The following is a 24857-nucleotide window of genomic DNA, read 5'->3' on the forward strand; positions in this document are numbered from 1 at the left end:
AGTATCCATAATGTAGATTGTATAAATGTTAATAGTGAATAACTATGGATTATTTTGGATATGATGCTTTACTTTAAAAAAAAACTCGGGATTATCCATAATTTTTTCAAGGAGACTGTACAAGAGAAATGGGTAAAAAATACGAAATACGGAATACGAATGAAGCAAAAACGCTTCTGGTATGAAAAAAGCGAGAGAAATATGACGGACTACTCGATATTGATCTGAGATCGTACAGCACTGTCATCGACCTCCAGCTCTTGACACAGTTGCAGCAGCAACTGCCACCCGGCAATGGTCTTTTTGACAGCCTCAGAGTAAGTCCACGGTCGTACTCGGCCATGGGATGTTTCGGCGGCCCAAGTGAGCGTTGGACGGTATCCCATCACGGTTTGCACGTTCGTCATGGCCGTGATACTTTCGGCGTAAACGCTGTGCAGTGTCGGTGACACCTTTTGCGATTCGGCCGATTCTTCTGATGTTTGTAATAAGGCCCGTGCCGCATCGTTGGCAGAAAGATTGGACGAGCTGCTGCGTGGTCCACCTAATCCGGGCTCTGCTTCGGTATCGGATCCTCCCGGGGAAGACGCGGCGTGGACAGATAAAGAGGGTGAACTCGGTGAAGGAGGTACACTGCGTGTGGAAGGAATGTGCAAACCCAGGCCACACGTTGGAGACGATGCCGGAGCCACAGAGCTCTTTGCTTCCGTCTCACCTTCAGATGGCCCAATGATATTGACGGCAGGCACAGTTTCTTTCGGCGACGACGATGATCCTCCGCCCCAACTTCGCCAACGCGATCGTCGACCTTGCGAATCCATCGTCGGCGCGGGTGAATGCTGCGCATAACCGCTCGTTCGCGGACTCGTACTGTATACGGACGAACTTCGTGGATATGAACTTGAATTCCCGTCACGTAATTTTTCATGGATGTAGCCCCTTAGCGACAGGATCAGTGGACTGCGGTAGCTGACAATAAACTCCAAAAGACGCCAGGTCGCGAAATCATACACCGTAGCCGTCGAACCGACCGCACTGCCGGCCACCGACGTACGAGGACCCGGCGAACTAGGACCGAGTGACCATGGCAAAGGAGAAAATCCCGGCGAACTTGGTAGCAGATGCGGACTCGATCGACCGGAACCGCTCGTACGTGGTTTCAGTGATTTCAGAGACTGGGCAAAGATCAAAGTGCCTTTCAAAAAATGCGCCACTTGCATCCATGCGCCTTTCATTTTATCAAACGAGGCAGCGCCCCGGATGAGCACCACTTGCAGCGCCGTGAGACTCATGGAAAGCAAAAGTGCAATATCCATGGGCGGTTGCTTGACGACGTCTTCTGGTATTTCCGATGTCTCGCCCAGTTCTGGATTCGTACTCTGCGCCATATTCGATGTCAACGCCGTCAGTAAAAATCCGGGGGCTTTGCCTTTGAGCAGCGATGCTTGGTGGCATGCTCGCGAAATGTAGCCTAGTAATCGCATCCAGTGACTGGTGGGATCCGGCCGGTATTTCTGATTGGCAGACACTGTAGGCGAACTCCACTGCAACCCAAACTGAAGCGCAATGGGTACCACAATTTTGCCCATCAGGAAAGACGACGGCGCAAGCGCCTCGATGGTTTCCAGCACATCCTGGGTAGAATTCTCCATAATGGCCACGATCACCCGCACGAGTGCTTGATAGAACCGGGATTGACGTTCGGTCTCATTGGCCCACGCTTGACGTGCGGCCAACGATAAACCAAATAGCACGAATCGGTCTTTGATCAATCCTGCAATATCATGCATGTTGACCGCCTTGCCTTGACCTCGTTCGAGAACAATCGCCAATCCTTCATACAAATCTGCCCCATCCACCGTTTTCCACTGAGATCGATATTGCGTATAGATTTGGGTAAGGAGCTTTTTGAAAGCTTTGGTATAATTTCGCAGATTCATATCCACCATGGAATTCAAACAATCCACTAGATAAATCTTGATCCAGTCCGTAGAACAAAGGTGGCCCCGGAGCGCGCCATATTCTCGTAAAATACTTCTGATAATCATCGCCATCTTTTCATGATTTACCTCGGACAACGTGCCCCCGTTTTTAAAATATTCATGCACCAACAGAACAAATTCCTTCTTGATGGTAAGGCGATCGTTTTGCTGCCATTGTTTGCCGTACGCGTGCTGGGTCGAATCATTGATGGTCCCCCCTGTGGATGCGCGACGATCTTCGCTCGTGGTGGCATTGGCTTCGTTGCCCTGATGAGCATGATTCGCTTGGCCCGACGAAGACGCGCCACCGCCTCCTCCCAACCCTCCAAACACGGGTCGTCCGCTCTTGCTGAATTTGACAAAAACGTCAATCAAGGCCACAATGCCTTCCGTCATCAAGTCTTTCAAACCCCCCAATTTAAAGAAGCGAGGCAGCATGTGACGAAACATCTTGACAAATTGTTCGGCACGCAGTGAACCGGGATCATACGCAATGATGGTGAGAAACAGTTTGACGAAATTTTGCAAAGGAAATGGAATATTCTTGTAGTGGTTGATCTCGGGCGCCACCATCGGTACGGCCATGCTGCGTTTCAACGGTTTGAGGAGCGACGTCGACAGAGGAACCGCAAGTGGATTGCTGACGATATCGATCTGTTCGTGGATATTGCGCTCGAGATCATCCAATTCCACCTGCAGCTGAAGGCCAAGCACGTCCGATGTCGACCCCAATGGCGGTGGGTTATTCATGGCTTGCATCAATGCAAACAAATTATCCGTCATCCAAGCCCCCAGGCGTACGGATTTCGAATATCCCTTGAGAATCAGAGGTACCAAGACACCCAACATTTGAAATACAAACGCTTCTTCGTGCACCGCATAGAATCGACACCAAGCAAACGTGATGGCCGACCTTACATGCGGGTAGCGGTCCATTTCGCAAAACACTTTGAAAAGAGCAGGCAAAAATGCGCTGTAACCATGACTGGACACAAACAACCGCTTAAATCGAGTCACCACACGTGTATACAATAGGACGGCCTGGCCAAGGATTCCAAAATCGTTCGCATGTTCGATAATGATACTGTTGACGGATCGCAAAATGTTTTCAAACTCGGCACGGTCATTGTAATTCTTATTCAGACCAGTCAGCAAGATGTCGATAAAGCGAAGCCATACACGGGCCCGCAGGACAGCCAGGTTCCTGATGTCCTCGACTTGCTGCGTCGGTCGTCGTTGGGGCTTGATTTCCTCGTAGTAGGCGGTAGCGGAGGCTTCCTCGTCTTCAAAGATGATTTCACTGTCGCGGCGTTTGCGCAAGTCGAGGTTTGGGAAATAATAATCGTCCGATTCGATACTGGCACCAGGGGCCGGCATGCCAGGAATCGGGGTATGCTCGTAATTCTGCACCGATTTTTTGACAGCATATACTTCACGCGGGTATCGGATGAGGAAATTGGTCAACAGCTGCAAATGGCTAATGCGAACCAAGGACACGGCAAATATATCCCAGGGAATATCCAAAATGGTAAAAGGGGAACGTGTGTCGGTCAATTCATGTGGAAACATGGCCGCCGGTTGCTGCTCCTGCGTAAACCAGAATCGACCGCTGCTCACCAGAATGAGCTCAATCTTGTTTTTGCGCAGATCTCGCAAAGAGATTTCATTGGTGGAAATCATCAACTCGGTAAGGATCGGATGGATCAACGTCATGAGCAGTAACCCGTCGGCTTTGTTCTCTCGTGCCAACCATTTTAACATCCCCGCCAAATAGTTGAACAAGATATGCGTAAACCCAGGCGGCAGTTTTGCTTGCATTCCGATCAAATACCGCACGCGGGTCAAGATGTCGCGGTGATGGTCCGGCTTGTGTTTGCCGAGATCGTTGAGGAATACGCGCAGGAACAAAGCCGCATCGTCTCGCATTACATACTCCAACAACTCGTGAAGCGCATTGAAATTGCCACCGTAATTGTCATTGAGCAAATCCACCATGCTGACAAAAGCGATCGTCAACGAGTGCACCGCCGCGGCGCGTTTCTTTCTTGTAATAATTTTCGTGACATCAATGCGTTTCCCTTCAGGGCGGCCGTCACCATTCGCTCGAGGGCCTTCGTTGACGCCATCCTCTATTTCATCTTCATCTTCCGTCATGAAAAGGGACGGTAGCACCCCAAGCGGGATGAGAACCTTTTTCAATGCTTCATGCTCTTCGCCCTGATCGTCATCGCCCCAGCCTAATTCCTGAATTTGCCGCTTCAATTCAATGGGAAAGTTGTTTGTGTTCTTCAACTTGGCCATCCATCGAGGTTCATCCATCGTCATTTGATCACTTCCCAGATCGGTTGGCACAAACGGGGTCGAGAACGCCCCGCTATCGCCACGAAAAGGCCGTTTTCTCGATGAAACAGGAATATACTCTTGTGAAATGACGTTGAATCGAAGCGCATTCAAAGAGGCGTGTTTTCGAATAGCGGCTAACCGATCCAGTGCATTATCGCTACACAACATAACGCTTCCTGTGAATAAAATCGTACTGCACACACACGTGCATACACACTCACTCACTCAAGCACTCACTCACTCACTTACTCACATCTCGCCCCTCCACCCTTCCTCCCAAAAAATAAATCGAAGAGCCTACCAGTAAAGATCATGGGTGGTAATATCGGTTACTGTCTTTGGAATTTTTTCACCGCATTGCATTAACAAAAAGGCGGCAGGGACCGCCGCCAGGGTATTCGGATTGTCGATAAAGCAATCCCACAAGGGACGAGCGAGACGACTGTATTCCTGAGGCACAAGTGTGGTGAATACAGCCACCAACAAGGAAAGGACCGACCCGAACGCATCTTGATTCATGGATTTTATGTTTTCGACACGAGTTTTGGCCAACACGGTGGCGGGACCTTCTTGATGGATGCCGCCTCTTTTAACAGACAAGGACGGGGGCTGAATATCCAAGGAGGAAGCGGTGGTACGGCTGATCGGATAGATGGATTGAATCGTAAGCTGACGTCGGTTACGGATAGTCAGCATCCGGTCCGCGGCGTCGCCATGCATGGTGGTATCAATGAGATCATCCACTTTCTGTCGTTCGGAATAAGAATAGCCTTCCTTGGGTATCGCGCTCGCGGGCTGATCGGTATAATCGTGATAGGCACTCGATTCATGCTGCAATTGTTCGACAATCACCTTATATACCTCATGTAAAGTCTCAAACTTTGTTGCCATCTCTTCCAAATGCCACACATGCAAGGTTCCTGAGGACGCACGAGACAATCGGCTATCAGTGCCAGACTCCATGCCCTGATCGGCATGGTGACTGGATGTGAGGAATGCGTTGACTGTAGGAACCACGGGTTGAATCGTCCATTCAATGGCCCGACTGAGCCATCCGGGTCGATGCGTGGTGTTGCAGAAAAAGCGAATGTCGAGAAAAATATTGCACAAAATGACACGCAGCGTGATGGGAATGAGGATTGATTTCTCCTTGGCTGCCATGAAAACGGAGAACCGTCTCTCCAGATCGATCAGGAATTTCTTGGCAATTTCATCCTCTTCCATGTTTCTCGACGGGTCATGCTGTTTGGCTCGTAACTCTTTGATGGCCCACATGAATTCCGCAGCAATCGCACATTGACCCAGTGACGTGCTTCCCCACTCGACCTGGGCATGATGTTGTTGAGTGTCCCCCGGACTGGCATCCGATTTAGATGGATTGTCTTTGTCTTGTGGCTGAGACGGTCCCGAAGAGGGTGAAGCGGGTTGGTTCTTCTGTCGTTGTGGTTGTTTTTTCTTCTTGCCCACGTCGCTTAGAAGAAGCACAGTTATCATCTCGGAGTCGACCATCCAAAGATCAACGCCGGACATGTACCGTCTTAAACAAGAAAGAAGCGTGAGGTAACTGACCACCTTCTCTTTATCATTGCAAGCTACACAGGCAACCACCGGTTTGTAAAATGCGGGGCGATGACGTTTGGATAACTGGACGAGCAACTTGCAAAGAGAAGAAATAGGCGACGGGTAAGTCGCGGTCAAGCGACGAAACAGGGTCGGCAGAGTCCTTTTCACTATCTCTTCACCTATGGTGCTGTCAATGTGGAACGACAGATTTTCAAACACTCGTACCACGCGTTCGCTGGTAGCGTCTTCCAACATGGCTTCGACGCCGTTCAAGATAAAGTCTTGGTAGCCCACCTGCCAGCACTCTTCAATCATTTGCTTGAGGGCGTTCAAGGACTGTCTTACTCCGGGAGCGTCACTGAGGTTCGTCGAGCTGTAGACACTGGCTTGATCGGTTTTATCGTTATTAGTCCATAAACTGGCTGTATCACTCGCGGGAAACTCTGTAACGGATAACTGAGGACTCAAGCTGGGGGATCGAGGCTCAATTTTCGGTGGGATTTCCAAACTGGCAATCGATAAGCTCGCCAGTAACATGGAAATTACGTTGGTGGTCACCACCTTGTCGACCACATCCGTTCGCGGTTCCGTCAAGTATACCTGTAATTTCGAAGCCACCAATTTCTCTTGCACGAATTGGAGAATTAACGATACCGTAGAATCCTCGTATTTTAAATCTTCTACTGTGGCAGCGAGAAACTTTTCGGCGGCTTAATGAAAAGAAAAGAAAAGAAAAAAGCAACCCCCACAAGGCAAGGAATTGAGTCTCGTCATTAGCATGAATAATTTCGTTTCGTATAACCAAGAAAATCTGACTTACCAACTTCAGTTAAAATGAATATAATCAAACGAAAACCCATACGAGTGTCTGGACCAGGTTCAATCCAATAGCGCTACGAGAGTAAAAAATACGAGGTGAGGAGGACAACATTTCGATGCATCCGCATGAATGTCAGTTTATTTTACCGGTAAAAGTTCCTGTAGGATGATGCGATCTCTATTTCGTTGCCGGACGGTAACAGCCCACGAATTATCTGCATTTCCCACGTATGGATTGATTTGAGTTCCTCCACCCACCATCAGCATACGACAAAGGGCTTCGATGACACATAGTTTGGCGACCAGCTTTGGTATGGTATCTTCGGTAGATTGATGATAGTGAACCCAATTGGATGATCCATGGACCGGGATCATATCACCATTGGCTAAGCTGTCAAACATATTCAGCACGCTGGCTCGAATATGCTCGTACTCGTGCTGATCTTGAGAAATAGGTCGATCGTGCGGGGAAGACTGAGCGCTGCGGTGGACCAAGCCATTGACAAGTGCATAAACAAGCGAATGAAACGCATAAGGTGTGGATGGAATCAAGGTGGGATTGCCCATGCATGGGGCTAGCAAAAGTTTGAGCGTGGAAATAATACGAAGCTAGCCATATTGGAATTATTATCAACAAAAACATGGTAGATCCTCGGATGAAAATGTACCTTGAGTTTCAGATGTTCAATCTCCAGCAATCGGGCGCAAAATAAGATTTGTTCAAAATTTTCCTGATTTGGAAATATTATCAGTGGGTGGGGCAAGGGAAAAAAAAAATTGAACACAAAGCAAAGCCTCCTCGGTTCCATGCACTTACTCTCGGATCGACTTGCTTAAAATGTTCGCGAATATAATCAAATACGTCCAGCGCTTGTTTGCAATCATCCACTAATTGGTGGGGCGGTGACAATTTTTAGAATACGAGAAAGAAAAGGGCAATGACTGCTGAAAGTTTACCTTTAAGCGGCTTTTGGTCGAATGGAAGGGAAAGAATGGCCAGGATATCTTGTGCTAAAGGAAGCCATGTTGCCAACTTGTGTTTCTGCATGGTATCCATTAACGAGGTCATGATGCGAGAAATATGTGTTTCATTGGATCGCATATCTTCGTTGATGGCAAACGTCATTTGTGAGCTGGAAGGCATAGGCGAACGGAATGGATCAGTTCTGGACTGTCTTGCAAATAAGGTACGTTTGAAAGAAGGCGATGATTTGTTACTGGGATCGTTCTTGCTGGTGTCCGACAGGTTAGTAGTGGATGCAACGAAACTGGCCTGACGATTTCGGACGCTTAGATTACGAAATAATTTTTCCAGATCACGTTCGAGACGATAAATGTGTTGTTGAACGGCGGTGGTCGTGGCGAATATGCCTCCCGTAGGATTGTGCCTCGCACCTGAACCAGCAGGGCTAAAGTTGCGGGTAAAATTGGCCATGCCTGCCGCGTGAGCTGCAGACAGTGCGGTGGAAGCCAAATGAAAAGGACGGTGGGTATCGTAAAAATTGGTCTGACTGCTCTCCAAGGGCGAGTGCGATCGTGAAAAGGCGCTGAATTTGGGTTTCCGAGGATGAGGACGAGATGCGGGGGTGGACGGGCGAGAGGAAGAAGACGACGAAGGAGCCCCCGTAGATTTAGGTGACATGGCACCGAGACCGTTGACCTCCTGTGCCTCATTCAAGTGATCGTTGGGATTGGTTCTTACAGCATCGCGTAATTTGTTCCATCCGGAAGCAGAAGAAGGCTTATTCTTGTCGGGAGGTGGTTTGTGAAGCGATGTGTTCCGTAAAGGAGGAAGTAACTTTGGTTGAGTGACAGATGGAGACGAAGGACTGTTGGAATCCGTGTCATATTCGTCCGACATGATTGAAAAAAGCGCAATTAACAGTACGGAACAGGCACAGTTGGGAACGATCCGTTGAATCCCTCTTTCTTTTCCTGCACGCCAAAAAGACAAAAAATAACGCTGCTGAAACCTTGGTTTTGACCGGAAGTTGATTTTGAGACTCAAATTCCGTTTAATGGGCAACACGGGATATTTTTTTTCTGATCCTCTAACACAAGCTTTGGGCGTAATTCCGTCTAGCTGATTGAATATGTCACGTGGATTGATGCTTTGGTTGCGTTTTGCCGATGCCTCATTAACTCGCTTTGATCAAAAAGTCGTTTGAAAGTGCAAAAAAGAAAAAGAAAAAGCCAAGACTTGGCGTAGCCCACAGTCCGCTCCAATCGATTCCATGGACGGAATTTAAAGCCAAAGTCAACATTGAGTGATACGCAAATGCCATGCCGTAAATACAAGGACACGTTTACTTTTTTTTGGGAGGGGGGATACTGAAACTTTACACCCTATACCAATGCAGAGTATTTTAATAGCAAGTAGAAATCTTTACAAACAGTATTGTAACTTTAAAGTAATCATGCTGTATGAACTAAAAACCTATTGGATGTTCCAATTGCACGCTTACAGGAATATGATACAGTATCAGCGTTTTGTTTAGAAAAAAAAAAGAAATAGGTATACATTACCAATAACTAACTTGCAGTTTCATATCAAATCGACTGCTTGGCGAGTTTCAGAATTACCTAAGCGTATTTGCGCATATTGCATGGTTTTGCCAGCAATCATAGATACAAAAAGAACAAGCACTTGTATGACAGTCAAAGCTCCACGCACAACACGATAACCTGGATGGAATACCCCATCAAATCGTTAACGCCCGTCTTTTGCTTGATAATCATGGACAAGCTTACAGAGGAATTTTAGATTCTTGGCACATCAGGGACATTCTCTCTCATCAAGTATCATAAGATTTGCTAATTGAACTTGTTTAATTATATCAAACCAAGAGTTTATCCATGGAAATCAACTGCACGATTGCGAATAATTGATAACGTCAATTTCCTGTCTCTGCTTATTTGGTCCATTCGCAATCTTAGGTCTCAGTCTTCCCACGCTGACCATCTCACCGAAACGATGCGAGCCTCAAAACGGAAGAATTCGAAGAAAATCTGTATGAGGGAAATTTGACCCGGCTATTTAAGATGAGTGATTTTCAAATGGGAAATAAAGAAAATAAAGAATAAACTATACAAAGATGTCCGAGTCATTGAGTAAGTCTCTAGTTCAAGGTTTCCTCTTTTGACCATTATAAAAGGCCACGCTCGCTTCACTGGTAATATAATTTCGCCGTTGGGCCCTAAACACAATTTTAACGCGCCAGCCTAGGCCAGTCTATTCCCACAAGCACCTGAAATAAAGCGTTACAAGCTGAGAGAGACGGTCTGGACGTAAAGAAGGTGTGACAGCATTGGTATACCAACAACCTTAGGTTTCGATTCAGCTGCTCCAAAGTCTCATTCATAGAGAGAACAGCATATGTAAAGGATGCTTAAAGACGGTTATTTTCTATCATCAATGCAGCACAACTTGCGGGTAACACATACAACAGTAGGACATTCATGAATTTGTCGCCCATTCGAACCTTACTTTTTCGGAGGACAGAACTATCGCGGGTGGATAAGATTCGTGGAGGCGGAATACAGTATAACCATTGGGAAGTTAATAAGGCAACCATTCCCAGTTTTACAGAAAATACACGGGTTAGTCATTCGGGAACCGGTTGGACAATTCTTCGCATTTCCGCGTTGGCTTGTGTGCCTTCTTTTTTTTCCTGCCGTCTCATAACGAAAAAAATGCTGAGGCAAGGTTTGCAATGTCTTACAGAACCTCAAAAGACCCCCCCCAAAGAGCAATGATAACACATCAACCATTGACAAATTATGAATCTGTGAAATGTTATTTGTGCAAAGCAAATATCCGTCACCGGATGATATGTATTTCTGACGCTTTTTTTACAAGCTAAATATAAACAGTTTTTTTGTACAAATGAATCCCAACAACTAGAATAACCATAGCGCGTAGATAAGGTGTAATGATAATGAATTGTGTTTCTTTTACATGCCCTTCTCTTCACCCTGTTCGACAATCTTCTTGACGACTTCATCCACATTATCGGTACCGAACACGCTGCTCAAAATACCGGAGGGGGGACGGCTGGCTTCACCGCTGTTGCCGCCGTTGGTGACAGTGAGGACATCGAAGCTCTGGACAACATCGATCAAGGGAATAGTCTTGTCCTTCTTCCATTGGGCGGCCATACCAGCGTTGGCAATCACAAAGTATTCACTGCCGTCTTCGGACTTGTAGACGAGTTTGCAAGGGTTCTTGGTAGCGGTTCCAGACATGATGTGTAAATTGATATAGAAATAGACAGATGTAGTTAACTCGAAGAAAAAATCAAGCGAGGCAGGGTTTTATATAAGCAAACCAAAACCTTTTTTTTCTTTTTTTTTTGGGAACGAATGATTTCATGAAAACGTCATAATTGGACTGCCTATGACGCGCTTGCTATGGCGTGGTTTGCATAGCAATTTTTTTGAAGCACAGCAAATCGAGTCCCTGAACGGCCAATTTTGGATTGACCGTATCCACTGTCACAAAACTATTCTCAGTCACGCGTTCACATCGTTCCCGTCGTCTTTGCAAAAGAAAAAAAAAAAAGAACTCTGGGGCCGCCATTGCACCATGAATAGATGGGAAGAAATCGCTAATGGTAAATACACACTACTCTTTTTTATTTATTTTTGCAAGTCCAAGGAGATTGGGGAGGGGAGATGTTTAGACTACCGATGCACGGCCACCATAAGAACTCAAATGGAGAAATGGAGCAATGGAGCAAAATGGGGAAAACAGGAAAAAAAAGGAGTGAAATGGCGCGACTTCTTTTTTCCAAGATTCGAGATTGAATGCAGACTGTATATACTACTTTAGACGAACTTGAATTTGACGATCAACCCATGGAACCTACTACTGTAAGATAGAACCCGTGTTTTCTCTATATACGCTAGTTGACCCGGCCAAAAATCATTAATGAAAATATCCATGGAAATTAGTGGATCAATTGGTTTTGTTCTTTGCCCGGGCATGAATTCTATATTGAAGTCTCCGATGAGTTTATTGAAGATTCATTCAATTTGACCGGTCTTTCCGACCATGTCCCTCTGTATAAAGAAGCCCTCGAACTCATTCTGGATATTGAACCGGAAGATGACGATATGTGTAATAAAATTCCCGACTTGAGCTTGCTGGAACCTTACGCGACGATGCTCTATGGACTCATTCATCAACGTTATATCTGCACAAAACAAGGACTGTACAAAATGGTGAGTCCTCTCTTCTCATTGTATCTTCCCATTCTATAACAAGTTTATCAATGCCCTCGGTCATATTTTTTTTTCCAGCTTCACATGTTCCAATCCGGCTATTTTGGCTGCTGTCCCCGAGTTTATTGCGATAAATGTTATGTATTGCCATGCGGCCAGCACGATATACCGAAACAGAGCACCGTCCGACTCTATTGTCCTAATTGCAAAGATATTTACATTCCCCCCAACTCTAAATACAAGAATATAGACGGTAAGTCACTCACACTCGTCAATGAAAGTTTGGCTGTAGTTCTCACGCATTTTTTCATCCGCGCCCACACAGGAGCCCATTTTGGCACGACCTTTCCACATCTTTTTTTGCAAACATTTCAGGACATTATACCAACCATGTCTTCTCAAGTCTACGTGGCCAAGATATTCGGATTTCGTATCAATGAACAATCGCCTTCAGGTCCGCGAATGAAGTGGCTACGCCAGAAGCCACCCCGAAACCGACTATCATCCCGAACATCGACCGAAACTTCTTCCAGTGAATATCGTCCCGCTCTTCCATAATATAACTCATCTTTTTCTCCATATTTACACTAGCAGAACAATCTCTAATGCTTTATTGCATGGATTTGATAAGCCATATAAAAAATCCAACAATAGAATAGGTGGGGGGGGCGAAAACGCTTATTTCAACTATACAAAAACATGAGTGAATCCAAACCAGCCAGTCATTCGTTGAGTCTAACGTGCTTACCTTCTTCTTGGGGCGCAATTGGTTGGTATGACCGCACTTTCTCTTGCGGCAGTTGGTGGCACGAGGAGGAAGACGAGCATAGCACTTGCGGCAAATCATCTTGTCGCAGTTGTATTTGGAAGCCAAAGCCTTCAAGGAAGGTTCAATGATACCACCACGAAGACGGAGGACCAAGTGAAGAGTGGATTCCTTTTGGATGTTGTAGTCGGACAAGGTGCGGCCATCTTCGAGCTGCTTACCAGCGAAAATCAAACGCTGCTGATCCGGAGGAATACCTAATCAATGCCCCACCATTTATTGGTCCTAATGGTTCTCTCTCACACATGTCGCTGCGCCAATGACCGACATACCTTCCTTGTCTTGAATCTTTTGCTTGACATTGTCAATGCTGTCCGAGCTAATAAAGAATCGTTGGTCAAATTATCTTCTCTTTTTTTTTTTTTTTTTTTTTTTTACTAAAACGTGGGATTGGGTCGTACCTCTCCACCTCAAGGGTGATGGTCTTACCGGTAAGGGTCTTGACAAAGATCTGCATAGTGCTATTAAAAAATCAAAGATAAGTCATCCATCCGTTCGTAATTCAATGCATCCATTGCATTTCTGTCGTCATTGAACGTTATTTCAATGGATCTATGATACATACAATCTCTTTGTAAGATGGGTAAAGGAAAGGGCTGGATGTGAGCAGAGGCGATGACCATTAAGAGCGGGGTTCATACATTCTCATCCATCATTGGCCGATAGCCACATCATTTTCCTTTTTCGGCATTTGCCGGACCTCACTTCTTACCTTTGATCAGCTCACACAACTTTACGATGATAGCTCAGAAAATTCTTTGCCAAGCATTAAACATGATCCCAGTGTAATTATAAGAAGATGACATCGGATGAATATAGTATTAAACTGTGGAGGGCGAAAAGTTTAAAATGTATATATATAAAAAGAGGAAGTCTACGAAGAAGAGGAACAAGTAATCGGGCCGGTCTATCGTTTCTTAACAATGGAATGATTACATGCCGTAACCGTTGGCTTGACCGCGTTCCTGCCTATCTGCTTGTCGTTTCACAAGATAGTTGAGTTTATCCATGACTTCTTCGAGTTTCATCTTGCGTTCCTGCAGATTCAAGTGTTTCTGTATCGGCGGGTTTTCTCGAGCAAACTGTTGGATTTGTTGACGGTTCATTTCGTAGACTAGACGATTGTCGACTTCGCGTGGGAATTGGAAAAAGAATTCATTCAACAATTCGACTTGAATGAACATGACAGCCTAGAGCACAATAAAGATGAGCGACCAATTTCTTTAGATAAGATCATAGGGTACTTACTGTGTAGGTCAACTTTTCAGCAATCACATTTAAAAATGCTTCAGGGCAGTACTGCTTATTTTCTGCGGATTTGCATTGACGGCTTTTCAAAGCAGCGATGCGATATTTGAGGATCATGGCTCGGTCTCGCAAATACAACGCTTCTTTGGCTTTTTCGAGCACACGCGGATTATAAAAGGGTTTCACCACTTCTTCATCATCTTGAGCAAACATGGCTGAATCAGTGGATCCATCACCATCTTCGGCTATTGGCTGCTGACGATCATGCGCCCGTTCAGAATCCAAAAGATAGTTGATGGCACTTCGAAGTTTCTTCTTTCCAACCGCGTTTTTAATCGTGCTCGCCATCTGTTCACACATTTCCAGTTCTTTCTCCAACAATGCGACCGACCGCTTCACACCATCGCTCCATTCCATCTCGGTCACTTCCACCTAGAATAATTCCAAAGGTCAGTCATTCACCGCTCTCAAAAAGAAAAAAAAAAAAAAATGAAGCGGGACGCTTTACCTCGTATTTGTAAGGTTTGATGGTGTTCTCCACTTGATCGCTGGTGGTCAAGTATTTGGCTCGCAGAATTTCGCTGGTGAAATTCATGATTTGTTTGCGCGTGTCAGGATGGAAGGTAAAGGGTTCCGCATTGGCTAGACGTTCCATGTTGCTCATCAGTACGTCAACCACCAATTGCGTGGTGGATCGACCAATACCGCTCTTGGTCAGAGCCGCCGAGGCCAAATCGATCTTGTACAACCAGTAAATGTCGTCGGATCCACTTTTCGGCAACTCGCTGATCTTGGGATCGCTCCAGTACTGCTCGGCACAAATGTCCAGAACGCGCTGTTCAAGCATCGAACGCACTTCATGGCGTACTTGAGGTTTACCGAAGCGAGTAGCGAAATCTTTGAAATTGTGCTTGAGAGAATCCATCGTTTCTGCAACATATGATTCAGCCGTCACCCGTCGGTCGTTGTATTGCACCTTGAACTGGTATCGGGCTTCCTCCAATTCACGTTGCACGGCATCCACAATGCTGTACAGCGATTTGCCCATGCTTTGTTCCAAGACATTCATCAGTTTATGTCGCAATGTCGCTGTGCCGACCTGGATATCACGCTGATTGTAAATCAGATGATGACGGAAAAACGCTTCTTCGCTTCGAATCAAGGCATTCGTCATATTGCCTTCGATGCGATCGGGGGCTTTGCAAACGACACCAATGTAACCGAGATGCAAAGGATAATCCGCATTACGAAGAATACCGGCACCAACTTCGGGTGAAACCAGATCCATTTTGGTAATGACACCAATGGTGCGCAGACCTAAAGGATCCCATTTGCGACTGGCTCTCAATGCGGGCGAATTCGCGAGATCGACATTGGCGGCACACACGGCCAAGATGATGTTGGGACCTCGGATATACTTTTCACACAAATCTTCAATCTTGTTTTTCAGTGTTTCCGGTTGATTGCGATTGGAAATCTGGATATAACCCGGCAGATCGATCAGAGTCAAATCAGGAACATTGGGAGAATAAACACGAAGCTCGATTGGTTTGTCCGAAACGCACTCCTCTTCCGATACCGCCAAGTTCATATCCACCAGTGTCTTCTGAATCTTTTTGAAATCGTGCATTTTGCCGAGTCCAAGTTGAGGAAATTCACCGTATTCCTCATCTTGACCTGGCGTATGGATCAATGTCAATTCAATCGGACGTCGAGTGACCATATTGGTTCCTCTACACAACACACAAAAACCATGATCACCGTCAGAAAAACTGCAATTCTGCCGCCGTACACTGATTTTCGCTACTTACTTTGGCAAGAATTCATGACCCACAATCGCCTCTAATACGGAGCTTTTGCCGGAACTCTGGGATCCAATCACCACGATACTCGGCAATTTCAGTGTCTCGTTGTGATCGATGGACATGAGGATACTTCGAATTTCAATCAATTTTTTCGTAAGCATCATTAATTGCTCATCATGCACGGACATCGTGGATTGCCGCTTGGATTTCTTGCGCGCTTTTTTCTGCGCTGGCTCCTCTTCCTCGTCTTCGCTATCAGCAAGATACACAGCAGCTGCCGCAGCAGCTGCTGTTGCTGCGCCTCCACCGTTGCCAGGATCTCCACTGTCATCTCCAGGCTGCTCACTCTTTCGTTGCTTTCGTTGTTGTTCGGCATCGGCTTTGTTTTCGGAGAACTTGTGATTCACCGTGGGTTCCTCTTCCGCTTTAGTGGCCCCGGCCAGAAAGTCTTTCAAGGATTGAGGTACTCGAAGATGGATTTCAGGAATGGAAACATCAAACTCATCGATTCCTTTCTGTATGCTGCCAAGAACGGATTCTGCTACTGCCACCGTGTCCCGTAAAAAGGCCGCGCTCTTGTCGGACATGTCTGCAAGAGAATATTTTAGAAATCAAGATCAACTGATGTTGACAATGGCGTCACATTAACACCTTACCTTGCAGTTTATTGTTTGCTAATGTCGCTCCTGCGACTGTGGTACCGGCAATAATGGCGGGAAGACGTACAACCGAGAATGCGATGCGGGGAATAGCCGTAAATCGAAACATTCTGACTTGGTTGTGTAAGGGAAAAGCCGCAGCAGCATGAGAAAAGGTCCGTGCTCTTTCTGAGCGGTATAAGAGTGGTATAGGCTGGAAACCAGCGAGATCTTTTGCAGGACCCAAATGGTGGTAGGAACGGGGAGTGGTACGGGTCGACACTTGACCCAGCAGCGATCCACGCAACAGCGAGAACGCTGGGGTTCGATAAGAAGTGGTACGAGACGTCACTGCCCGTACAAGCGTCGGTTTGGTCACATTAAGAATCTGTGAAATCATAGGATCATTGGACAAAGGAATCAAACCAAAAAATGTACACAAAACAAACGAGCACCAACTGCTGGACTGAAATTTGTCTTGTCCGGAGTGGCCCACCACTCATGATTTCAAATTGCCTGCCAAAGTCGGCCTTTTAATAAAATCCGACCAGCGTCACCCACACCACCTTTGACACTGAACAATAGACGGGAAAATTCAGCCCCTTTTTCTTTTTCACACACGAGATACATAAAAAAACAAGACAAAAGACAGAAAGAAGATAAGATGAATTCAATTAAAAATAGGATTAACTATAAAGTAATCATTTTTATTGAAAAATAAAATGCAAATGATCGAAGTTTCCGAGCTCCCAAATGATATTGGCACCCATGTCCAAAACCTTGGTACACCGTCAGAGAGAAGTAGGAAAAAATTTGACACGTAAACCAATCAATGCATTTCTTTTACACTCAAGCCAAAAGGACTTAGAACAAACGGTGAGGCTTGCCCATGGTGGACTTGAGGTACAGCGACTTGACGTTCTGCCAGTGCTTCTTGAGCAAGGAGACCAAGAAGTTGATAGACAACATGATGTTGGCAACAAGTTCGTCTTCGGACATGGCAATGTGACCAACGGCCACACCCAAACAGAGGACCTTCTTCAACTGGAACTTGATGGTGGCACGGATGTCGTTGGCCTTGGCGGTCAAGTCGTCGTTGTGAGACACAGGGGTAGGGAACTTGCCGACCTTGTGAAGACCGGGACCCAAGAGACGAGGAATCTGCTTGATAAGAGCTTCCGAAGCAAGGAAAGCATCATACTTCTTGGCAAGCTTCTTGATCAACTTCTTGTTCTTGTTGAGCTTCTTCAAGTCATCGACGGACTGGAATTCCATACCAATGGCCTTGGCCTGGTCACAGTGGAAAGCATCACCCAAAATGCACACAGACATGTTGGGACGAGCAATGTTGGGAAGCTTGATGGTACCCGAGAAACGCTTATCACGCTGGGGATCGTAGTTCTTCAAACCAATCTGAAGTTCGATGGTTTCGGTGAAGTTACGCTTCTTGGCCTCAGAATCGGCCATGATCTGCTTGATCACTTCTCTGACGGCAGAACCGCTAACTTTGCTGTAGGAACATGTGAGTTATCCGTGGATGCATACAATACCCTTTCCGTCAACAGATGGATGGATGTCTTCAATCTACTCACCTCATTGCAAATGATGTTTAAAGGTGAAGAAAAGGGAAGAACCACTTGAAAAAACATTTTGACCGCAAAATAGAAGTCCGGTTGGATCCCCGACGATATTTGGAAAAAACTCTGTTGGTGAAACCCCAGTAACTCGGGGCTTGACCCAACCAAAATCAATCTCATTTGCAAGGATACAAAATGATACAACACGGAAAGAATAAAAGAATAAAAAAAAAAAGGAACATCAATAACAACGTACGGAAAAAAAAAACAAATAAATAATAATACTAGATAGGAGTACAAAAAAGGGTATAAGCTATATGGTGGTAAAAAAAAAAAAAAAGAAAATTCAGTTGAAGAAAACGAGTGAGTTATGAAAAGAGATCAAAAGCATGCGTAATAAGGTACTCAATGGTGGCGTTTTTATAGCACATATCCACCAAATCGCGAGCTGCATCCTTGTCTCGAAGCAGTGTCGGTCCAAAAACCATGGCCAGATTTTTCGTGGTCATTAAATTCTCATTGCTGTGTTGCTGTACACTATCACCAACGCATACTTTCTTAGCCTTTTTTTTCTATTATCCAATGCCGCGAAATAGCTTCATGTCACTTACCGATGCAAATGTTGGATCAAAAGTTTTAGAGTACCGTAATTGGCGTGTGGGAGTTGCGATAAAAGTTCGGAAAATCTTTTCAGTTTGGCTTGCCCTGTGGTTTCAGCTAGGAAACATATCAAACATGGTTAGTAAAGTGGATATGGCGTCGTTGCAGAAATGGTTACCAATGGCGGACAGAAAGGTGGAATACAGTTCAAAGGTGATCAGAGGATTAGGTAATTCTCGAAAGTATTGTTTCAGGACGCTGGTGACGGCACAAATATCGTTAAACTCTTCGGCATTGTTGAGCTGGATAGGATCGCCTTGCTCAAACGCCAACTGGATCGCTCGCATTTGCGCGGCTCCACCCGATTTGCGGTAAATGCCTTCATAATTCATGCCTCGACTTTCCACTGCAGCAATACATTCTTCCACCAGCAAAGGCACCGTTCGATCTTCGCGAGCCACTTGGGCGGATAAATCGGTGCCAAAGAGCGTCCTTGTTAAATCAGTTTCCGACGGAGAGGAAGCCAGATCCAGTGTGCTGGTGGTACCGGCGTAACACAATTGCGGGACGTGACTGAGGCACCGCGTGTGAGCGGCATAACCACATTCTTGACACCGATAGCCCGATAAGCCCCACATTTTCTCACCGCATCCATCGCAACGAACGGGACGAAGGAACGAGGTGGGCTGGAAAGCGTGCGAGCCGTGATGGATCAGTAAATCCTGGGATGGTTTTCGCTTGTCACGGGAATTCACGGGAGATCCTGCACTGACCAAACTGTCGGTACTCATGGAGGCTATCGAATCGATCTTGTTTGGTTTGTTGGCAAATTTACCAAACACATTGGTCTTTTTGATTTTGAACATCTTGGGGGCCTGAGTACCGTTGAAACTGTCGCGTGCGGCGATATTTCGCGTGATGGATGTTTCGGACGACTTGCGTTGCATCGATACCGGGGATGCCATTTCGCTGGAGATACTGGACGTCGGTGAATGCAAGAAGGAAGTCCCTGCCATCACTGCGGCTGCTTCTCGTTCACGCTCCGTCACACGTCGTGACAAGTCATTGTTCATTTCGCTGAGTTCGGCATTTTTCGTATTCAGCATCACCATCTCGTTGAGAATATCTTCGCGGACTTTGTCAAGATTCTGAGTTTCTCCTTTCAGTAAGTCTCTTTCCATAATTAGCGACTTGATTTCTGCCCTGAGCGCTTTCTGCTGTTCTTGCAAATGGGAAACAGGACTGATTACACTAAAAATGGGAAAAAGAAAAAAAGCAGGGAGATCAATGATCCATGGAAACATATGAAAAAGGAGTTGGCAATTTTGAAACCAGTGTGCATGGATAGGCCCCAACTTACCTCGCTAGATTGGCTTGCTTTTCCCTGACAAATCCTTCGAGATCCTGCATCAGAGTGGTACGGTAGGCCTTTAGTTGCTGACAGCTTTTCTGCAATTCAACGTGAAATTGGGCCAACTTTTCAATGTCTTGCTTTTCCTGGGTAGAAAATCCTTCCCGCGTCAATGATCGCGCTTGTTGCGTTAGTAAAAGCTGCTGGCGTAATCGGCTAACGGATGCTTCATGTTGTTGACGAAGCTCAACTTCCTTGGCGTAATCTGCTTTGGCTTTGGAAAACTCATCGAGAGCACGTTTGCTCGCTTCTTTCAAACGGCTCATGTTGGCTTCCAGACTTGCGATTTTCTGGTTGGCGGTATTGAGATCGGACACGGCCGTATTAGATCGAGACCGATTGGTCGCTGCCGCAGGGGAACGGGAAGCCGGCGTGGCAGGAAAAGCCTCCAGATCAGCATCATCCAATGACGACTGAAGCAATTCTGATGCTTTGGCTATTTTGTTATCGGTCGATTTGGATTTATTGTTGAAATCGAGCGCCAAACTTGCGCCCAACGTTTTTGTGAGATTCGCCAGTTCGGCTGAATCGTTGTCAAAAAAGGAGAAATTCAGGGATGGGATCTCCGGTAATGCGAAATCAAATGAGGTGCGTTTGTCGTTCTTTACAGGTTGAAGCGACCGTAACTTGGATGGTGGCTTCTCCACAGGAGCGGTGGCGTGTTTATGGGTACTACTGATCACGTCGGACCGAGAAGGCAGTGGTTGGGTGATACTGTTGAGACGGATGGCTCGGGTGGTATTATCGACTGAACTACTTCGGGACCGATGGGATGGATAAGGAACGGCTGTGATCGCTGCATTGTCCAAAGGGTGAAGATGATTTGCGGCCTGATGATTCTCCAACACATCCGATAAACGGTTCCTTTCGCGATTTGTAGGTGATAATGGTGATCCATGCCAAGACTGTGTTGGTGATGAGACCGGCGAGGGCAACTAAAAGAGAAAATCGATAGCATAAGATTTTCAGTGATCATCGTTTTTCCCTTGCATATGTTTTTTATCATGTCGTGAAAAAATGGATACCTGAGTATTAGATGCATCAATGGCCATTTTTTGTTGTTGAATTTGTCGTTTTTCTTTGGCTTCACGTCGTCGCATTTTCTCCAATTTACGTTTGTCGTGACACACGGTACAATAGATGCCCTGATAAAAATGAATGACAAGGATAAGGATGATATAAATTTGGAGTGATGGGCTTTTTATTCGCCTGGCCTAAGTTACGACTGGAAATGTGCGCAAACGGGATGAGACAAAAAAAAAAGAAGATGGTATAGTTTACCTTGCTGGTCTGAGTAAATACGAGGTCTTCAATGCGTTTTTTGCATGACACACATCGGAAACAATCATCATGGTATGCATCGTTGCCTGTGATTGGATGGTACGTTTAGCATATCAGAGAATATCATGTGAAAAAGCTAAAATAGCCAACAAGTCGGTCACCAATTTACCAGTCATAATTGCTTCATCTTGAATAGATTTCTTACAATAGGCACAACTATCCGAACATCCTTCGCACACAGGTCGCCCACTGGTTAACAATAACAAGTTGGAATTACAGTCGACAGGCTGTGTACATTTGGCACAAACAAAGCTAATGGAGGAATCACGCGTTTAACAAAAAAAGCTTTCCACCTCATCGTGGTCCGTGGTTCACGACCATGGTCCAGCATCAGATCACGTACCAGTCCAAGTGAAAAAGCGAATCACCAAAGGCGATCACTGATCCTTCGTCAATAGGGTTCTCACAGCCAGTGCATGCTGGACCAATCGAATCAGTCATAACTGGTATAGTGAATATGAGGAAAAATGGAACGGACAATGATAGATGAACACAAAAAGTGGACCCAGTCTATCGTGGTTTATAAAGTAGAGGAATTGGATAGACTCCTGTGAGGAAAAATGGGCCGTGGACAAAAGCAAGATACCCTGATATTCAAGGGTATAAATGAAAAAAAAAAGAGAGAGACGGGAAGCGGGTAGCCAAGTGGAGCGAAGGAGTAAGAAGTGGATAAATGAAGTGGAAATGTGGAAGGGCCAACTAATATGAATAGTGTTGCACAACCCCTTCCCATTGGGATACAATTTGCATTTTGTGTCTTGAAGTCTATATCTGTCTCAGTACGATCTTTACCGTAACGGGAAATCCGACACATTGATATTCTAGAAATCCATGCTGATCTTGTCAAACTGACGGATGGACGGTTTTTATTTTTATCTTTATTTTCTCACCAGTTGTTTATCTAATCCTTTATCAATAACTTCCTGAATAAGTTGCATATCCAGTTTGCGAGCTTCTTCCGTATTCTTCTGATAGCTCTTGAGGGCGAATTTCTCGATGGACGAACGGAATGGAATCATCAGAGTGGGCTTGACCATGAAAAACGCATATTGCATAAACAGGCACGCATGGTTGTGGGGGTTTGGATAGGCGGTGGAAGACGCGATCATCGCTTCAAGGGTCGTGGCGTCATGTGGTTTCATCTCCCTATGGCCCCACTGAATCGGTGCAACCGGTAGTTTGCCGCGCAGCGATAATGGATCGTCGACGTGTTTATAAAGTGTCACATCGCCTACCACCGCGGAATTTTCCAATGTCTCGTTGGTGCATAAAATCAACATTTCCTTTCGACGGGTATCAATAACTGTCTCGTGCTTCACCACCAATTCGTTTGTACGCAGTGCCTTTTTTACCACCATTGGCACATCGAGCATTAAGCGACATTGTCGAACCACATGACGAATGCCAGTGCAAGGGATAGGATTCATCTCGGATTGCAATAAAAGCCGAGTGGGCACCGCGACCACACCGTCCAAATGAAGTTGAGGCACAGTGTCCATCTTGGCTGGCTGCTGATTGTCTAGATCAGCAGGGAATAGCAAACTGAGACTCTGACTCTGGACGTCGGTTTGGCTGATCTTTCGACAGACAGAGGGCGGAATCCGATCACGGAATTGACTCAGTTCCTCGGCGGACAGGTAAGTATCGTCCACCATTATTTCACTATCCAGGAGCATCGGAAAGCGTTCATTCGTAGGGTATCGTTTCTGGTGAGCATAAACCGCCAATTCCCATGGTCGTGGGTAAAGCATCCGGGATACAGGAGTCGTACTCATTGCGAAGGATTGACTCGTTCGTTTAACCTGTCGTTTTCTTCAAACTCTGGTTTTGAATAGCCAGCTTTTTGTATCCATTTTCTTTTGCCTGCCCTCTTTCGTCATTCTCTACGGTCTCCTTTATTTCAAGAAAACAAAAAGCCAAAGAAAGAAAGAAAGACCAAAAAATAATCACCCACATTTACCTCCTTTTTTTGGAAAAGAGGTTTATTCTTTGGGAGAAATCTCATCTCAGCGAGTCATCAATGCGAACAACATGTCGCTCGGCAAGCATACCTATCAACTTGTCTATTTCATCTGCAATCCTTTGCCGACAACGTCAACAGGAATACCTATGTCTGCTCATGAGGACTGGATGGCAGAGAATAAGCGTTAGATTGGAACCGGTAGAGAAGAAAAAAAGAGATATTTGCACAGTGCTTTTGTTTTTCACCTGGGCTTACCAAAAGATCCGCTGATGATGATTTCAATATTTTGCTATAAATATAGCAGCAGATAGCATGATCTTGACATTAAGAAATAAAGGAAGAAATCAAAGTCATGAGATTGCCTTGTGCGCCTTTTAGATAGGATCAGGGCAATCCGAGAGCGTATGGAAATACCGTACGGTGCGATCCGCTGATGTGATAGACTCACTTTTTTGATTTTATCTTTCTTTTTTCAAATCATGTCTTATAAGGAGCTTTTTCATATTATACACTTTACGAAGCATTGTACTCACATGCAAATGTCCGTATGCTGTGTGTTTCATCATGATAAAAGAAAACTAACTTGGATCGGGTGGCATGTGTTTGCCTGAAGCATCGAACGTCATTGTCTAAACAAATTCTGACTTAGCTAATAAATCAATCATCTGATGGTGGTGGTAAAGGGGGTACCAGCAGAAGCAATGGTTAAACGACAATTGTATCTGTGTGTTTTTACGAAACCTTTCTCCGAAAGTCATCCGTTGCAAGACCCGTATCCACTGGATCCAAGCGCCGTGAAGGCCCCGGTCTTAAGTCATCGGTAAAAGAAAAAAGTCCCTTGGCAAGGGCAAGGGATACTTGTTCACCAAGAACCAAAGGAGCCGACCGTTACGCCATCTGGAAGGGATCACTCGGTCGTTTATGAAACATTTTGCAGCGCTATTTTCGCCGATAACCAAATTTGCTCATTCATAGTCATTGATCGGCCTGGAGCAATTGCCACATCCCAATAAGGGCTTGCAAATCTGATCGCGCCACCGACCTTTTACGGCATCATTTTTTGCAAAATGGCGCTTCAAAATATAACACCTACAATCGATACTTCACTGCAACAACAAACGGCAAAAATCCCAAAAGCGTCGCTCTGTTGCGGCACAGGAACACTCAAAAACGTCAAAGCCGCCGAACCAGCAAGTTGCTCTTCAACATTCCTCAATGTAGCGTAAGTGACAAAGATTTTGAGGCCGAGACATGAAGGCTAGTCACAACATGCTGTCCATTGCTGCTGTTGGTTTCAGGGGCCAATGATCGGCCAATCCATTTACACAACAAAGAGAACAAATAGATGATTTTGTTCATGTCTGGGCCATACAAGGCCTCGGCGGGGGGCAGATGACAGTGTGAAGGTGACGATCAACCCAATCCATTTTCTTGTTATGTGACTTTTGTTGGGATGGTCAACTAGTTTGTGAGATGAATCAGTTCTGCTCTCTGCTCATATAAAGAGAGAATATCATC

The 24857-nt window shown here is 45.6% G+C and overlaps 7 protein-coding genes across 7 annotated transcripts; 1 reads left to right on the forward strand and 6 right to left on the reverse strand.

Moving 5' to 3' along the window:
* Positions 1-209: 209 nt before the first annotated feature.
* Positions 210-8349, reverse strand: BYT42DRAFT_492529 (uncharacterized protein; the record flags this gene model as incomplete). Its single annotated transcript, XM_051564156.1, has 8 exons — positions 210-4400; position 4497; positions 4627-5682; positions 5728-6598; positions 6709-6781; positions 6855-7316; positions 7525-7595; positions 7665-8349. The coding sequence occupies 8 exons, from the start codon at positions 8347-8349 to the stop codon at positions 210-212; spliced, it is 7410 nt and encodes a 2469-aa protein (XP_051425241.1).
* Positions 8350-10509: 2160 nt separating this feature from the next.
* Positions 10510-11024, reverse strand: BYT42DRAFT_562889 (ribosome maturation protein). The gene has a single exon (XM_051567523.1). It carries the CDS (start codon positions 10950-10952, stop codon positions 10662-10664), a length of 291 nt encoding a protein of 96 aa, XP_051425242.1. The 5' UTR covers positions 10953-11024; the 3' UTR covers positions 10510-10661.
* Positions 11025-11152: 128 nt separating this feature from the next.
* BYT42DRAFT_562892 (casein kinase II, regulatory subunit) lies at positions 11153-12784 on the forward strand. The gene is made up of 5 exons (XM_051567524.1): positions 11153-11320; positions 11539-11579; positions 11661-11930; positions 12009-12183; positions 12256-12784. The coding sequence occupies exons 1-5, from the start codon at positions 11293-11295 to the stop codon at positions 12486-12488; spliced, it is 747 nt and encodes a 248-aa protein (XP_051425243.1). The 5' UTR covers positions 11153-11292; the 3' UTR covers positions 12489-12784.
* A 904-nt stretch (positions 12785-13688) lies between these two features.
* On the reverse strand, positions 13689-16396 carry BYT42DRAFT_493753 (P-loop containing nucleoside triphosphate hydrolase protein; the record flags this gene model as incomplete). The annotated part of the gene is made up of 5 exons (XM_051564245.1): positions 13689-13946; positions 14005-14436; positions 14513-14794; positions 14861-15737; positions 15816-16396. 5 exons carry the CDS (start codon positions 16394-16396, stop codon positions 13689-13691), a joined length of 2430 nt encoding a protein of 809 aa, XP_051425244.1.
* Positions 16397-17311: 915 nt separating this feature from the next.
* BYT42DRAFT_544443 (60S ribosomal protein L1-B) lies at positions 17312-18044 on the reverse strand (the record flags this gene model as incomplete). Its single annotated transcript, XM_051565757.1, has 2 exons — positions 17312-17957; positions 18040-18044. 2 exons carry the CDS (start codon positions 18042-18044, stop codon positions 17312-17314), a joined length of 651 nt encoding a protein of 216 aa, XP_051425245.1.
* Positions 18045-18281: 237 nt separating this feature from the next.
* Positions 18282-21873, reverse strand: BYT42DRAFT_265892 (uncharacterized protein). The gene is made up of 7 exons (XM_051562778.1): positions 21486-21873; positions 21317-21402; positions 21061-21180; positions 19985-20970; positions 18803-19875; positions 18636-18741; positions 18282-18561 (listed from the first exon to the last, which is right to left on the reverse strand). Exons 1-7 carry the CDS (start codon positions 21490-21492, stop codon positions 18393-18395), a joined length of 2547 nt encoding a protein of 848 aa, XP_051425246.1. The 5' UTR covers positions 21493-21873; the 3' UTR covers positions 18282-18392.
* A 381-nt stretch (positions 21874-22254) lies between these two features.
* On the reverse strand, positions 22255-23031 carry BYT42DRAFT_544445 (uncharacterized protein; the record flags this gene model as incomplete). The annotated part of the gene is made up of 1 exon (XM_051565758.1): positions 22255-23031. One exon carries the CDS (start codon positions 23029-23031, stop codon positions 22255-22257), a length of 777 nt encoding a protein of 258 aa, XP_051425247.1.
* Between the last annotated feature and the right edge of the window lie 1826 nt (positions 23032-24857).

The sequence above is a fragment of the Radiomyces spectabilis genome (assembly GCF_025331425.1).
Source record: "Radiomyces spectabilis strain NRRL 2753 chromosome Unknown BYT42scaffold_4, whole genome shotgun sequence".
Taxonomy (NCBI): domain Eukaryota; kingdom Fungi; phylum Mucoromycota; class Mucoromycetes; order Mucorales; family Radiomycetaceae; genus Radiomyces; species Radiomyces spectabilis.